The 17,417-nt window shown below is 41.7% G+C and overlaps 1 protein-coding gene and 1 long non-coding RNA gene across 3 annotated transcripts in view; one reads left to right on the top strand and one right to left on the bottom strand.

Moving 5' to 3' along the window:
- TOP2B (DNA topoisomerase II beta) overlaps positions 1–2,693 on the bottom strand; it is a 59,937-nt gene extending 57,244 nt beyond the window's left edge. Inside the window, exon 1 of one of the 2 annotated variants that reach the window (XM_023620838.2) lies at positions 2,410–2,693. In XM_023620838.2, the coding sequence (XP_023476606.1) occupies positions 2,410–2,469 (60 nt within the window). In that variant the 5' untranslated portion in view covers positions 2,470–2,693. The remainder of the gene's footprint in view (positions 1–2,409) is intronic. The other variant, XM_023620839.2, reaches the window with a different exon arrangement.
- Positions 1,512–16,897, top strand: LOC102150229 (uncharacterized). The gene is made up of 3 exons (XR_288571.4): positions 1,512–1,765; positions 6,332–6,457; positions 13,701–16,897. It is a non-coding gene; the product is annotated as an uncharacterized lncRNA (long non-coding RNA).
- The last annotated feature ends 520 nt before the right edge of the window (positions 16,898–17,417 follow it).

The following is a 17,417-nucleotide window of genomic DNA, read 5'->3' as shown; positions in this document are numbered from 1 at the left end:
TTAACACTACATGCTGGCAGGCATCCCAACAGAAGTTAATACCAGCAACACATGGCACTATCCACCACCTCGCTCCACCTCCAAAAGAAGAATGGCATCAGGGACTCACTCATTCCATTTCTTTCTTCCTGTTACCCACAAGCAGGTGGCAACATAACACCAGTTTCAAAAGTTACCCCTCTTCAGAAATAGATGACCACTGCAACAAATCCCTGAACCTTTCTTGCAAAGGAATAATTTGCTTTCACCCTGGCTTAAAGAAATGTTATGTAAAAGCAACTTTATTATTCTGAGCGTACATTTCTTGAACTTCACCAATAAAAAACAAACATTTATCATCTCATTTAATTCTCAATGCGACCTTATTCTACAGATGAGAAAACGGATTTAGAAAGGTTAGGTCCCTTGTGTAAAGTCCCACTGACTATATGTGTCGGAGACAGGATCTGAATCTACATCAATCTAACATCAAAGTGCATGCTCATAACCACCTCACTATATTACCTCCCATAAAATTAAACTAGTCTATGATCAATGATGTATATTATGGACATAAAGATCCTCATATAACGTGACTTAAATTTAAAGCAACCATCAAATCTTAAAGTGGACTTACGGGGTGATTATCTTTTTAATAAATGTCTAATTCAACATGAGGATATAATCTATAAATAAGAGATTAAGTGATTTCTACTTCTTATTTTACTATACTTCCCACATTAGTTTTATAATGAAAAAATCTTTAATCAATAAGTCAACTTTAGTTTCAAATAAATTTTTCTGCTATTGAATGAAACCCTCTAAGTTTAAAAAATTTCTTAAGTAAATGAAAGTTTCCAATTGAGCTTTAAAGAAAAAGTGGTCATTTAATTATCTACAAAGTTCAGTAACAGTAAATTAAAAAATTACTATCAAATGCTAAAGCCAACCAATTCAATCTTGGAGCAAAATGTTTACCATAATAGAATCAGAGGTTCTCAGAGAAAACACTGATCAGGCCTCAACACTTCCAAATATTGAATGAGAACCATCTGGCTAACTAACTCCATTTTCAGAAGTTGTTTGATTTTAGTAACAGGGGTAAGAGCCATCAATTTTAAAAAATCATTCTTTTGCATTTATGCATCTCCCCAGAATGTCCACAAGGACCGCTAAGTTATCATCTGACCTTTTACCTCTTCCAGCTCTGGTCTGTACATACTACATTATTGGAGTAAGATACGAAATTCGCAGACATTCAACAATAAGAGCCTGGCAAGTTATTTTGCAAAGCACCTTGGCACACAAACATAAACGGTTAAAATGTATTTCTGCTATCAGTAACGTGCTTTTTACAAGGAAATCTGTCAGTAGAGCAGAACTACTTAACTCACCTAAACCTCACCCAAGCAGAGAGAAAATGAAGAATTAAGGAATAAAAATGCCAATATGAAAGTTTCCTTGTGTGTTTTGAAAAAGGGAGGATCCACCGAAAGTCCTTAGAAAACGTAATACTTGTTATTTTTCTCCTCGATTCCCAGTTGGCTGAGCTGGGCTTTCTTGTGTAGGAACTGACCCTGGACTGAACTCTACGCTGAGCCAGTGAAATGCCGGTGAATTATCGATCCCCCGTGGGAATCGGATCTCTCTAGGTCTTCCCTTCTCTACTACTTCCCAGCAGGAACTGAGCGCCGAAATCCTTAAACTCCAGGACAAATCACTTCAGTCACCCCTGCAACACTCTCCATTCAGCTTCGACCCCGTTTCACCTGCGATGCTGACACAGGTAAGCGCCTCTTAATAATCCCACCCTGACAGATGGGCGAGCTACAGTATGTTAACTGCGGTGAAACAGCCATCCCGAACGCGCTTTCAACCGAATGAGACTCTGCGAATTGAAGCGTCAATTGCTACAGATATACTCCCCGCCAAATCCATTCTCCTTTGAGAGATGAGGGCATCGGAAACGGTCTCATTTACAACACAGAGACACACACCCCCCCTTTCTCCAAGATTTTCTTAAGCCACATTTGGGGAAAGTGCTGACCCAGACAGACGCACATGCATTATTGCTATCCCCATCATCTCATGCCCGACCGCCCTGGAGGAGTCTGGGGAAGAGGAAAATAAAAAGCGGGGGCTCCATGTCATGCTCATGGTTTGTCCCCCAAAGTTCCAAGTGCACGTTAGGCTCCTGCAGCTGGAGCCTCCATAGAGGGAAAGAGAAGAAAGAAAAGGGGGCGGGGAGCGGGTGTTCTGCTGGAAGAAGCCCCGACGGGGCGTCCGCTCGGGGGACCGGATTTCCCTCGCTTTCCCTTTCCCCCCACCCCACCCCACCCCAACCCGAGTCGGCCCGCGGATTCCTCCCCCGCCGCCCCGGAACAATGCCGCCGCCGCCGGGACCCCCGCCCCCAGCCGCCCGCCACTCACCACCCAGGTCAGCGCCCCGTTGCCGCCGGCTCCCGCGCCGCCGCCGCCCGCCTTGGCCATGGCGGGTGCCTCCGCTCACAGGCCCCGAGCCCGCCGCGGCCGCCGCTCCCGCCTCCCTGCGGGCCGCCGGGCCCCGCTGCTCCGCACCGACCGCTCCGCAAGCCGTGCTCCTAGCGGCGCCGCCCCCCGCGCCCCATCGCCGAGACCCGGGGCGGACGCCCGGCCGTGCCTGCCGAGGAGGCCGCGCCGCCCGCCGCCCTCAAACTCGAGGCGCGGCGGCCGCTGAGCCCGGGCCTAGCGCGGCCGCTGAGGAAAAGGCGGAGGAGGAGGAGGAAGCGGGAGGAGCCGGCGGCGGCGGGGCGGCGGGGCGGCGGCGCTGCCTCCTCGCCCGCCCGCGGGCGCCGCTCAAGCGGGGCCGAGGCCCGGAGGCGCGAGCGTCGAGCGCGGCCGCGGAGCCCGGACCGTCCGGACGTGGCGGGGACGCAGAGGCGCCTTGTCCTTCCTCACACTCCGTGAAGGCCGGTCGCTCGGGGGGCCGGAGTCACCGCTGCTGCTGCTGCCTCAAAGGCCGCCTTCGTCGGCCTCACTGCAGCCCCGGCTTCCTCACATCCAAGCACCGAGAGGGACAATACACAGAGCCGCCGCCGCCGCGGTCGCCTCCCTCTTGTCCGGCATAACAGCACACACACATTCACACACCCGGGAGGGGGGAGCGAGGGCGCGGCGGCCACCCCCCGCTGTCAGTCAGCGCCTCGCCGCCCAATCGGGGCCTTGTCGCTACAGTCTCTCGGCCAATCCCAAAATTCCAAGCCCCCTGAGGGGCGGGACCCGAGGGGGAAACGTCATTGCGGGTAGCAACCGAAGGGAAGACTTGGGCTTTTTTGTTTGTGTGTGTGTCTGTGGGTTTTCCGTTTGAAGGCAGAGCAGGGGCTGCTGTCAAGGGTCATCTGAGGGCGGCAAAGGGATAGGGTCGACTTGGCCTCGGGTCGATTGTAATCCTCCGAGCGTTCTGTTTACACCAAGACGTGCCAGCGAAGCCGAGGCATTTCTTTGCCCTGGGCCGCTGGGGGGGGCGGGGGGGGGGGGCAGGAAGAAGCCGGGGGCCGTCCCAAAGGAAAAGTATTTTTAAAGAGCGGTTGTAAACCACAGGCAAGACGTTGTAGATCACTGGTGCAAGGAGGGCCCCGTGACCCCGGCCTCCCCAAGGCCCCCAGTGGACGCTGCTCTCCAAAGAATCCTCTACTCAGCCCTTCCCCTCCTCCATCTCCCTCCCCCCTCTCCTCCCCTCACCCGCAAAAGGGTTACGGTCAGTTTCACGAAAGCTGCATTTAAAGAACTTAAATGATAAGGGACACATAGAGAACGTTCCAGAGAAAGAATGCAGGTTGGGTGGAGGGTTCTGTTTTACTGTTAGTTGACCTTTCTCTTTTCTCTGAACAAAGCAGAGATGTCACTGTCACTTTTCTTTCTCATCAGTCCAGAACTATGCCTGCTACCTCTAAGAGGGCATGTTTAATTTTTTAAACTGCTTTCAGTGGAATTTTAAATGCACACTAAGGAATAATTTCATACACATTAAAGCTTTCTAAGAATGAAAATTACCCATAGAGCCACACCAAAGTCTTTGGCAGATGGAATATGGCTTTACTTCACCCTGCTCCTCGGTGTAATTCCATTCAACAAGTATTTATTGGGCACATGCTCTGCCACGCTGTGCCAGGCTTGGCGGTGGGTTCAAAATAAAAACAGGGCCTCTGATTTCAAGTCATTTATAATCTGGCTTGTGAGACAGACTAAAAAAAGGGACTTCACTGTCACCAAAATGAGTACCTGAGGGCATGAAATGCTACCAAATAGTTGTGACAAGAGAGCTTTTTAAAAAGATGAAAAAACGTATCGCTGCTTTGTGAAAAGGTGTTTTTGTGAGCTTCTCTTCCAACGGTGCATTTCCTCTCAAGGGAAAACAAAAATGTCTCCAGTCACATCTTTCAGCTGCCTTCTCAGTCCAGAGAGGTGGGGAACTCTGAAACATGGAAATAATTTAAACACCGTTTTTCTTAATTAGCTCCCTAGTGGCCATGTAATTTTGACGTATTTGGGACTTTGGTTCAGAACAGTGAAGCCTTTCTTTACCTTGAACTTGAGGTGCAAGCTTGTAAGTCAGACAGACCAAGGTCTAATCTGGGCTCTGAACCTGACCAACTAAGTGTCTCTGCCTTGTTATTGAACTTCCTGAGCCTCTGCTCCCGCCTCGTTGAAATCAGGAGTTTTGCTCTTGGACTTACTGTGACTTTACTTCCTCAAAGTACACAGTTTATAAATTTGAAAGGGGGTAAATAATTTTAAAGGCTGTGAGGGCTTTTTTAAAGAAAGGTATATGCATTGAGTAGAAGCCAAGCTATAAAATACATAGCCGTCCCTTTTTTAAACTTTAGTTTTCAAAGCTCCTCAGGGTCAATTTTGAAATGAAATATATTCAGAAGTCAAATAGCTTAATTAATGAAAACCATGTTCATCTTTTCACTTGCCTCATATGTGAGGCATTGAGTTCTTGAGCCTTCGGTATGAAGACCCTCTAATAAATGTAATTTATTTTATTCTTATGAAAATACTGACTGACTTAAAAGGAGCACAAATAAAAGTGTTGTTGGATATACATGCAAATCAACAGTCTAAGGCAGAGATTCATGACGAATGGGAGAAGGTATCCAGATCAAAATTATCTCAGCTCCTGAAGAATTGTTGGTCTTTTTAACCATGTGTAACAGACTTAAGAAATCTTTATGATAAAGTTGATTGTACCCAACTTTAACACAGCTTTCCCTTTTGGGGTTTTGTGAAATCATTTTCGTTTACAGAGTAATTATAGCAATAATTGCCACATTAAAAAGCTTCTATATCAGGTTTGTCTTGTTTGGTTGGAATACTACTGTATTCATATGTGTACATTACATTTAAAGACTTAATTTCCACCCCCTAGCAAACACCAGCCAAAATGAAAAATTGTAGAAATCAAATTCCATAAACTGTAAAAATAAAGGCCTTTATTTAATCAAGTGTTTTGAGTAGCTTCCATGGGAGCTTTTCCTAACTACTTTAGAATTTTTATTTTTAGATCTTATGTTTCCCTATTGTAGCAATCAAAAAATATCTATTAAATACCTACAGTGTGTTAGTTACTCAGGACCTGGGACTTCAAAAAGGTGATGACAATGTGGTCTCTGCCTTGAGTTCACACCTTGCATTATATAGTTTTGAGCTAATCTTTTCATCAAAATGCAATTTTATATTTATTCATTTGCTATGAGAAACAGTTTACCTGATGAGTCATACCTATCATCACACTTTACACACAGTAGGTAATTTAACCAAGAACAAAATAAATTAAGTAAGAAGATAGTAACTCAAAACTGTACTTCTAGGCACCTGGAAATGTTTCAATAGAGTTTCTACCTTCAGCATGTATTCTTCTCACACTGAGATTCAGTTGAGGAACTCAGGGACTAATCTTTAATCTAGTGAGCACTTAAATAAATTAATATTTGAATTCAAAATTCAATGTCTGCAATTTTACCTCTCCCTCTCATTATGTTAGTGTTTATGGATCCTTTATATACACAAAGTTGCTAGGCTAAGAACAAGAAAAAAAATGCATAATGTCTGGCCTACAGTAAATTCAAATGGTTGTCCAGGTAATAACTATTAAATGTTGTAAATGTAATTTAGTTTGTTATATTTCTTTAGAAGTGAGCTCACGGTGGAGAAGAAAGCTGCTTTCAATGTAGCTTTTTGGATTTCAGCATTTCTGTAGTAGATATTATAATAGATTGCTAACTCTGATTTTTGAGACTAATTATTTTATAATTAGCTATAATTAATATAGCTCCAAATAGTTTATAAGTATGGTTTTACTTTTAAAAAGGTACTTAAGCACCAGAGGGAACAAGTGTCTATGGATGGCTGAAGACATCAATGGCCACCACATTTCTGAGTATTATCACCACTGGGAAGACAAAGGCTAAAGGTCTTCAATTTCTACTGACAGTAGGTATGGGATGTTCGTTTTGTTTGACTTATTTTGGTTTGGAGTTTGTTTTGGTTTTGGCCAAGTAAACTATGTTGATCCTCTGGTAATGTCTCTAATTACTTGTATAGACAGAAGGGACATTTTCACTTATTTTAGATGATACTGATCAGCAATAATTCAGGACTCACCTACTCTACTGAGTTATATAATATGGAGAATATAATTAGCATATGCCTTAGTTAAAAAAGCTGTTTTTTGGCCTTTGAAAGGGCCTAATATTAGGTTTGGACTTTTTGAAAAAGCATTTTGTCCTAAGAAAAATCCTGCTTTGGGGGACATTAGATGCCATTATTCACCTAACTTTCACCAACAGAATATTATACAAGTCTAGCGTGTGTGGCTAAGTTGTATTTGAAGTTTCTGGTTGCCCAGAGTCATCTAATTCCATTACTCAGTAAGTTTAAAAGACTGAGAACTAAAGAAATACGATAACAGTGGCTTTCCTAACTCAACTGTTTCCATTTCAGAAGAGCTGGGAACTCTAAAGCTGGAGTTGCCAAGTTGCTTTCATTCTGCATTATATTAAAAAATTTAATGATGGGGGAGGGAGCCTAGGAAGTATGAGAAATACCTACACCAGAAGAATCTAAGATATAAAGCCTTCAAGTTAAAGGGGTTTCTAGAATAGAACAAAAGAGATACCTGTAAGTTATCTAAGGTGATAATTAATCAGGACTTGGAAAACATACCATCTTTTAGTGTGCCAATTAACAACAACAAAAAAGCAATTGCTCCCTATTTCCAAAACAGTTAAGCACAGATTAGACAGGATATCTTAGATAATACTAGCCAGATATCTTATATAATTGGTATTTTTGTCTATCACCTTTCTTCTTTACTTTGAGAGTGCTGTCTGAATGTGGAAGGATCCATAAGAAGGTCCAAGAATGCTGACTCTTTAAGGAATATATTTCTGGTTTAAATGTTGTTTGGGAAAAGTAAAAGAACAAGACCAGCCTGTTGGGTAAATGGTACATTAGATAGTGCTAGCCCATCCTAGAAAGTGCCTGGCACATAGTAAGTGTTCAATAAATAATTGCTCAGGAATGGATTTGAGGCATATCAAGAGGTCCCTCCAAGCAAAACATCTCATCCACCAGTGTGATGGTGTGAAACTTGGCCGGGATCCTTAAGTCTTTTGGTTTTTCAAATGTTCTTGTTTGAATACGAGAGAGGATAAAGTACCTTAAACTTTATCAGTTAACAGATTAGCAAGAGTTGGTTAAAGCTTTGTTCATCTTTGGGAATGAAAAACAGAATGGTATAAGGATGGAAAGAAGAGAGGTTATGGTATCAGGAGGAAGAATGGGGAGGGGGCAGATAGATAACAGTAGCATCCAATTGTGTGAAACTTAGTGGAGAAAGTTAACACATTCTGGCTATGGAAGCAGATCAGCTCTAGCCTTGCCAACGCTTACACTTCATTTCATTAATAAGGAAAACGTTGTTTATTGAGAGCCCTGCTATCTGTTTGGTATAGTACTGGGCAGGTGCTGTCATACATATTAGCTTAATCAACTTTCAACAACCATAAGAGAGAGGTATTATCATTCTCATTTCACAGTCAAGGGAATTAAAAGTCATAGAAAGTCACAGAGCTGAGTAAGTGGTGGAACTGAAATGCAAACCCAAGTTTGTTACTCCAAACCACACCCTTTTGTCATGCTGCCAAGCTGGCTAACACACTTGGCAATGTAGTATATTTGGCAATGTGTTAGGAACTTGGCAATACTGGTGAATAATTCTGGCCATTGGCCCTCAATAAAAACCTTTAGTTGTGAAATTTTATTTCTGAACTATGGTGACAAGTATCTACAATTTGCATGACTGGCTAGAAGTTGTCTTTGAAACTAGCCTGAGTCTGCTTTGTCTTACCTTGTCAGAAAATAGTTTGCTTTGTGAGGTAGAAAGGATTGAAGAAAACCTGAGGCCCAGGATCCTGTGGGTCCTGTGACATCTCTCCTCTATACAATCTTTAAACCTTATAATCTAAATCCTGGGTTATAATTATAGAAGATACTCAAACAGCTAACTTTCAAATGGAAGAAAATTTGTAGGAAGAAAAATACAGAAGTACCATGGAACTGGACTCTTGGATTCACATTTTGAATAACTTCAAATTCACAGAAGATACTTAAAACAACATAAAAATTATTCAGTGTTCCGTCATACAGGGAAGGTGAGTTCTATCCTACCAGAATGGCTAAAATTAAAATACCAGCTGTTGGTGAGGATGTGGAACAACAGAAACTCTCATACACTCCTGGGAGCATGTAGCTTAGTAAAACCACTTTGGAAAACTGTTTAGTAGGATCTACTAAAACTGAACATGCACATATTCTAGGAACCAAGAATTCCACTCCCAGGTGTATAGAAATGCATGCTTATATGTACCGAAAGACACATACAAAAATGTACATAGCAACACTATTCATAGTAACCCCAAACTAGAACCAACCCAAATGTGTACCAGTGATAGAATGAATATGTTGTACATGCATACAATGGAATACTGTTCAGCAATGAAAATGACTGGTCTTCTGCTACACCTAACATAAATGAATTTCATAAATATGTCAAAGTAAAGAAGTCAAACAGAAAAGAACGTATACTATATGATTCCCTTTATATAAACTTTAGAAACTGGCAAAACTAATCTATGATGTTAGAAGTCAGGATGTGGTTAACTGTAGGAGGAGGATTCTGGGTGCTGGTAATTTCTCCCCCCCTTTTTTTTTTTTGATGAGGAAGATTAGTCCTGAGCTAACATCTGTGCCAATCTTCCTCCACCTTATATGTGAGTCACTGCCACAGCATGGCTGCCAAGTGGTGTAGGTCTACATCCAGGATCCAACCCGTTAACCTGGGCCGCAGAAGCAGAGTGCATTGAATGGAATCACTGTGCCACAGGGCCAGCCCCCAATTTCTTTCTTTCTTTCTTTTTTTTGTGAGGAAGATTGGCCCTGAACTAACATCCACTGCCAATCTTCCTCTTTTTGCTTGAGAGGAAAAAGCAAATTGTTCCTGAGCTAACATCTCTGCCAGTCTTCCTCTATTTTGTATATGGGACACCACTACAGCATGATTTGATGAGCAGTGTACAGGTCTGCGCCTGGGATCCAAACCTGTAAACCCTGGGCCGCCGAAGTAGAGCATGCAAACCTAACCACTGTGCCCCTGGGCCGGCCCCCTTAATTTCTATTTTTTGAACTAGATGGTGAATACATGATTTTGTTCATTTTCAAAACTTATCCAGCTGTATACTTTTGAATTTTTTACTTTTCTATATGAATATTATGCTTTACTTAATAAAAAATCACCAACACTTGACAGAAATAAGGATGAGAGTATATGGAAAGATGGGATCATTGATGCCTCTGAGTTAATCAATGGTTTAGAAGATTTGTACTCTGAATGTCAAGTGGTAGGAATACCCTTACCAATTTACTTCACGGATGTTTTCCTTTTTATGTGTGCACAAAATGATATAAGATTAAAGATTTCTTTCAATAAGCGCAAAATGAAATTTACGTGGCAAAAAAAAATGTTGCCACATCTGAAGCTCTGAAAAATCATGAATGAAATCTTTTAATTACCATATTTATCTGCATACCTTCACTTCTAGAACTCCCTCAATTTTCAAGGAGAAAAAGTATAGAATTTTTCTAATAACAAACAATAATTATAACTATTATTTATTGGCACTTATTATATATTGGCACTGTGCTAACATTTTACTTGCATTATCTACTTTAATCCTCACAGGAACTGCATGAGTTAGGAATTTATTTTCAAAAGCTTTCAAAATTATAAATGTGATACTTTCTGGTTGTTAAAACTCAATAAAACATATGTCCAGGGGCCGGCCCAGTGGCGCAGCTGTTAAGTTCGCACATTCCACTTCAGCGCCCTGGGGTTCACCAGGTCAGATCCCAGGCGTGGACATGGGACCGCTTGGCAAGCCATGCTGTGGTAGGTGTCCCACATATAAAGTGGAAGAAGATGGGCATGGATGTGAGCTCAGGGCCAGTCTTCCTCAGCAAAAAGAGGAAGATTGGCAGCAGATGTTAGCTCAGGGCTAGTCTTCCTCAAAAAAAGAAAAAGTACATCCAGTAAGAAATGCAAATACTTGGCATGTCTTTTCCCCATAGATGTCACTGCTGAACAAGATAGTATGTGTCCTTCCTGATCTTTTAAATGTATATGGAAACACACATGTACACAGAAGAGAGGTCAGTAATTACTGGGATCATATTATAAATACTATGAGTTGCTTTACTTACTCTATGAGTTGCTTGACTTACTTTAATTGTATCTCTTGGATCTTTTCCCATGTCAGTCCATAGATCTATCTCATTCTTTTAATGACTTCAGTGAGTATTTAACCATTTCACTATAAACAGCTACTCAACCAGGAGCTCTACTGACTTTTTGGACTGTATAGTTTTTCAAAGACCCTTTGCATTGTGGGAAGTTTACCAGAATTCCTGGCCTCTACCCACTAAAAGCCAGTAGCATACCACCTCTCACCCACCCACTCACTAACCCACCTTGTGACAAACAAAATGTTTCAAGACTTTTTGCCCCTTCGGAGACAAAATCCTTCCCTCCCACCAGCATGGAGAACCAATGGTGTAGAAGGGTATTTCTGTTGTTATTTTCAACAGTGTAAAAGGGATTCAATGATCATCTTGGTATTATTATTATTATTTATTTTTTTTGAGGAAGATTAGCCCTGAGCTAACTACTGCCAGTCCTCCTCTTTTTGCTGAGGAAGACTGGCCCTGAGTTAACATTGGTGCCCATCTTCCTCTACTTTTTTTTTTTTTTTTTTTTAAAGATTTTATTTTTTCCTTTTTCTCCCCAAAGCCCCCCGGTACATATTTGTATATTCTTCGTTGTGGGTCCTTCTAGTTGTGGCATGTGGGACGCTGCCTCAGCGTGGTCTGATGAGCAGTGCCATGTCCGCGCCCAGGATTCGAACCAACGAAACACTGGGCCGCCTGCAGCGGAGCCCACAAACTTAACCACTCGGCCACGGGGCCAGCCCCCATCTTCCTCTACTTTTATATGTGGGACACCTACCACAGCATGGCGTGCCAAGCAGTGCCACGAACGCCGGGCCGCTGAGAAGTGGAGCGTGTACACTTAACCACTGCGCCACCGGGCTAGCCCCTGGATTCAATGATCGTCTTGGTATTATTTACCACAAATCACATTTACACATGAAAAAACTAGGCTAGGAAGGTTGATCTGCCCAACATCCCACTGCTGTAAGTAGTAAAGGTGAGACATGAACCTAGTTCTGTTTCCTCCAGAATTTAATATCTTTTCCGATCCTACTATACTTTTACTACCCAATAGGTGGTTTTAGAGACCACTTTAGAGGAGACAGTCAGAACAGTGACTATTACTACTTGCTGAGAGTAAAATAAATATTAAAGATATCTTAGCTCTGACAAACATCCTTCAGGTTCTTCTGACAGAACTAGGAGTTAAAGCTTTTCAGCTTTCTAAAGGTGCCCAGCAGAACAAGTCATTTATAATAAACATTTAAACTAAATAGACAACTTTATGAATTTTCAAAACAGATAGCTAATATAGTATCACCATAATTAATATATTTGACTATGCTGAAGTGCCCTGAGAGCTAAGCTAATTTATAGGCTGGACCAGAATCAGGCTTCTAGGTCTTCATGGGCCAGGCAGCTGTGCTAGCATCATCATTAATGAGTACAGCTTTGTGTCAAGCGCCTATTGTGTGCAGTAGCACGTTACTAGTCCCTCATACTCCAGACTTCATCCCCAATGTTGAGCAGACATCTTGTAATCCTGAGCAGTTGATAACAAGGCAAATCAAGCAACAGATGGAAAGTGCAACAAGTTCAAAATTGATATGGCTGTTAAGATTGACTGAGTACTTATTATGCACCAAGTATTTAAATCAGCTGTTATCTCATTTCATTCCACAAATATTTAAGCACCTACCCTACTATGTGCCAGATGGGGCACCAGGTGCTAGAGATACAGGAGTAAACTAGAGGTACAGAGCATGCCTCTATAAAAGCATGTGAAAGACATTAAATAACTATTTGTTTAAATAACTGTGATTAATGGGAGAAAATGTAACAAGGTAGAGGAATGGGGAAGTCTTCCATAAAAAAATTACGTTGAGCTCTGAGGATGGAGTATGAATTAACATTCAAGACCAGCAATAATGTGTGTGAAACTCACAGGCTATTGAGGATAGACGGTGGTATAGTTGAGGACGTGAGAGAAGACAACTATGGCCAGGGTCTGATCACGCAGGGCATATTGGGTCATATTAGGGATTTTCATCTATGCTCCTAAAAAATCCACAGAAAACCACTGAAGGATTTTTAAGCAGTGGAGTGTGATGATTACATTTGAGTTTCCTATTCTATTTGCTCTATTATTGTTACTATTATCTCACCCTTACAGAAAAGAAAATCAGAGGGGGCCAGCCCAGTGGCAGAGTGATTAAACTTGTGCGATCTGCTTTGGTGGCCCGGGGTTCACCAGTTCGGATCCTGGGCACAGACTTATACACCACTCATCAGCCATGCTGTGATGGCATCCCACATAGAAGAACTAGAAGGACTTACAACTAGGATATACAACTATGTACTGAGGCTTTGGGGAGGAAAAAAAAGAGGAAGATTGGCAACAGATGTTAGCTCAGGGCCACTCTTCCTCACCAGAAAAAAAAAAAGAAAGAAAATCAGAGACCAAGTCTTAGAAATTAAACTATCTTGCCTACTACAATATATTCTTTTGCTACTAGAAAATAAGATCAGTTGAGTCAGGGTTATTCTTGTCTCTGTCTTCCTAACAAGTAATGACTCCTTCATAGCATTGGCCTTAAAATTTCCCCTTACGGGGGATTATGGGACCTCTGGTTAAACAAGGAACCAAGGCCTTAACAGCTTAACAGAGGATATGTTACTATTGATGCTGCTTCTATTTTGTTCTTTAATTTTCATGCCTGTAAAATGAGAATATTTCTTCTGATGAATGATGAAGAATAATACGATAAATAGTGATTGCTAATAGAGTTCTCAGAACAAAACATTCCCAGTGATTCTAATATTAAGTCCAAGCAACGACCATTTATGGGCTGTCATTTTAAAATCTGTCTCCTTGAACACATTATCCCTAAATTCACTGCTTTCTTATATTACAGGTGAAGTAATCTCCATAAGAGCTGAGCTGAAACTTCCCAGAAGGTCTCTGACAACCACATGATTGCCTCACCCCATTCTGCCATTACCTTGGTCACGAATTTCTCTCAGGAATTTGTCCTACTGCACAATTCTTGCCTTTTAACTAAGCTACCTCCCACTTTCACTTTTCACATTATATTTCTTGTTTGTTCAGTTGTCTCCAGGAAGTAACCTCAAACGATATTTTTCAAAGCCGTGTTTAATTCCCTGGCCTCAATTTTACAGGTTTTATTTGTTAAGTCATTCATTTCAAAGTATAATTTCTCCGAGTCTCTAGTTTCTTCATCTGTAAAATGTAAGGAATTTGGATTTCGATACTCCCTTCTAGCTAAATATTTCTATGATATTTTTACTCTTCTCATTATTCAAATCCAAGAGTAGTAATTTGAGAAATATGATCAATGAGTTGCATTCACCCCTTCACAGCTCCAGAGAACCTTCTTTTCTGTAACTTGATACCAAACATTTCATATTTTGCCCACACTGTTGGCTTTTGAAAGAGTGAATACAGCCAGGCTTCTTTCAACAGCGCTGAATGAGAGCATCCATTGTTTACCAGCAGGGCTCAAGAACCAAATATTCTAGTTTAACAATTCGGAGAGAGTGACACAAGTGACAAGATCCATTTCTGCTTGGTTTTGGTAATGTCAAAAATGCCTTGGGGCATTCAGATCCCAGGTGTGAACATGGCACCGCTTGGCAAGCCATGCTGTGGTAGGAGTCCCACATATAAGGTAGGGGAAGATGGGCACGGATGTTAGCTCAGGGCCAGTCTTCCTCAGAAAAAAGAGGAGGATTGGCAGCTGTTTAAAAAGGTGTTTTGTATCTTGCCCTTTTATTTGAGTGTCCTCTTCAAAGATCATGGGGGGAAAAGTCATGCTTTTGGAAGACTGCTGTTTCACCTAATCTCAGTCATCCAGCTTCTCTTTCCACTAGAGAGAGCTGAGGCTTGAGTACCAACAAAAGAAATGCCTTACCATTAGGACTGTTGGGGCTCTGAATGAGCTACCATTCATTTCACTTCAGAGGAAGAGACATCTAGACTTTCCTTATCCCTTAAAGACCTCCACATGGACTGGGTGAATTTTTATTGAATTGATTTGTTTTCATTTCTGAAGCTCCCTTGTTCTACCCCTTGACTGATTTTTCTTTTTTTTTTTAAAGATTGGCACCTGAGCCAACATCTGTTGCCAATCTTTCTTTTTTTTCCTTTTTGTTCTCCCCAAAGCCCCCCAGTACATAGTTGTGTATTCTAGTTGCAGGTCCTTCTGGTTGTGCTATGTGGGACGCCGCCTCAGCATGGCCTGATAAGCAGTGCCATGTCCACGCCCAGGATCCAAACCACTGAAACCCTGGGCTGCCGACATGGAAAGCGCAAACTTAACCACTTGGCCATGGGGCGGGTCCCCACCTTGACTGATTTTTTATGCTAAATTTTAATCATTGGCTTAAAACAAGTTACAAAATCAGTTGCTAATAAACTTAAATTGTAGAAAAGTCAAGAATAAATAAATAAATGTCATAGCCCCCAGTAACTTGCTATAATTCTATGTTCAGGTCAACAGATATGTTTGGCAAATTATTATCTCTAGTACAATAAAAACCTTTTGGAGGGGCCAGCCTGGTGGTGTAGTGGTTAAGTTTGTGTGCTCATCTTTGGCGGCCTTGGGTTCATGGGTTCAGATCCTGGGTGCGGACCTATGCACTGTTCATCAAGCCATGCTGTGACAGCATCCCACATACAAAATAGAGCAAGACTGGCATAGATGTTAACTCGGGCCCAATGTTCCTCACCAAAAAAAAACATTTTGGAGACTGTAATAACAAAGACTAACAGCCTCATTGTTATGCTTTATTGTTGGGCCTGAATTCTATTGGTATTTTCCATCTGTCTCCTCAGTCTCCCTGTAGCTAGCTATTCTCTTTCTTCTTCCCACCCCAATTTCCTAGCACAAGACCTGAAGCCAAGAAAGCATCAAAAACCCAAGATTGATGCTTTCCTCCCCTAGAAAGCTGGTGATTTAGAACCAAGTAGAAGAGATGTAATGGAATTGATTATCAGGCAAACGTAATAAAACCAGAAGCATTAGGAAGGGATCATCTATTCAAAATAGAATTCCATACCTTCTCTTTGCCCTCCATGACAAAGTTCCAAAATTTATTTAACTAGAAATAACGCCTTTCAGGAGCCTGCCCTGTGGCTGAGTGGTTAAGTTCTTGTGCTCTGCTTTGGTGGCCCGGGTTCACCAGTTCAGATCCTGGGCATAGACCTACATATGTGCCACTCATCAAGCCATGCTGTGGCAGCATCCCATATAGAAGAGCTGGAATGACCTATGACTAAGATATACAAATATGTACTGGGGCTTTGGGGTGAAAAAACAAAAGAGGAAGATTGGCAACTGATGTTAGCTCAGGGCCAATCTTCCTCACCAAAAAAAAAAAAAAAAAAAAAAGCATTAAAAAAAAAAGAATGCCTTTCAGTACCTACTTAGAAAAGACAGAAAAATTACGAATATCACTCTTACAGGTAATTTGTTGACTTAATTTTACTTTACACTATGCTATGGTTTGAATGTTTGTGTCCCCCTCAAAATTTATGTTGAAATCCTAATGGCCAATGTGATAGTATTAGGAGGTGGGGACTTTGGGAGCTGTTTAAACCCCAAGGGTGGAGCCCTCATGAATGAGATTAATGCCCTTATAAAAGAAGCCTGACAAAAACTGAATAGGATATGGCCTTGCCCTTGAGGAAATCACAAACCTGGAGAGACCAATCTATAAAACTAATTATAATACTAATATGATATGTTTATTAGTTAAAAGAAAGACAACATACAAATTGCCTCCTGCCATCCATTGGTGCAGTGTATCAAGCATTTCAAACTATGGAAGACAAGAATAACTACAAAGGCAATGAAATTGGGTGGTTTTTGCCAAGGTGCACTGATGCTCCTTGGAAATAAACTAGATGCCGGGGGAAATTAACATGGAAAAGACAAAGAGGCCTGACGGAGCTCCCTAGGCCCTTCCAGCACGTGAGGACACAGCAAGAAGCTGGCATTCTGCAACCCTGAAGAGGGCCCAAATCTGCTGGTGCCATCATCCTAGATTTAACAGCCTCCAAAATTATAATAAATAAAAGTCTGTTGCTTTTAAGTTATTCAGTTTCTGGCATTTTCTTATAGCAGCTCAACCAGACTAAGACACATTATTTTTCCAGAAAGCTGGTTTTGTCAGGACAGACTGCCATTTCAGAGAGAAGAAGGGAATGACTTACTGGGAAAGAAGATGAGTTGGGGGAACACTGAAGATAAATTGCCTGATTCAAAATTTTTCCTGGGGCCAGCTTTGAGCGTAGTTCAGATGAGTGGAAGACTTGAATCCACTCTGTTTAAGCAAGGCTCTAAACGGGTCCCAGAATTCACTCTCCATCGTTCCTTCCAATCAGACACAAATCTGAAGGATACAGGTAAGACATACGCAAAGGAGAATAGTAAATACTATATCCTTACTTTAGGGAACAAAGCCATTTTACATTTGAGTCAAATATGTACCATGCTATGTATTTTATGAAGTGATATAGCTATTAAGACCATTTTAAAGTGATGAAACTGAGATTCTGGGAGGCCATGAGGTATGTCATCTGTCACTCAAGTAATACACATAAAGCTAAG

This window comes from Equus caballus, chromosome 16, assembly GCF_041296265.1.
Source record: "Equus caballus isolate H_3958 breed thoroughbred chromosome 16, TB-T2T, whole genome shotgun sequence".
NCBI lineage: Eukaryota > Metazoa > Chordata > Mammalia > Perissodactyla > Equidae > Equus > Equus caballus.
Note: the sequence above shows the minus strand (reverse complement) of the source record. Positions and strands in the feature narration are given on the sequence as shown.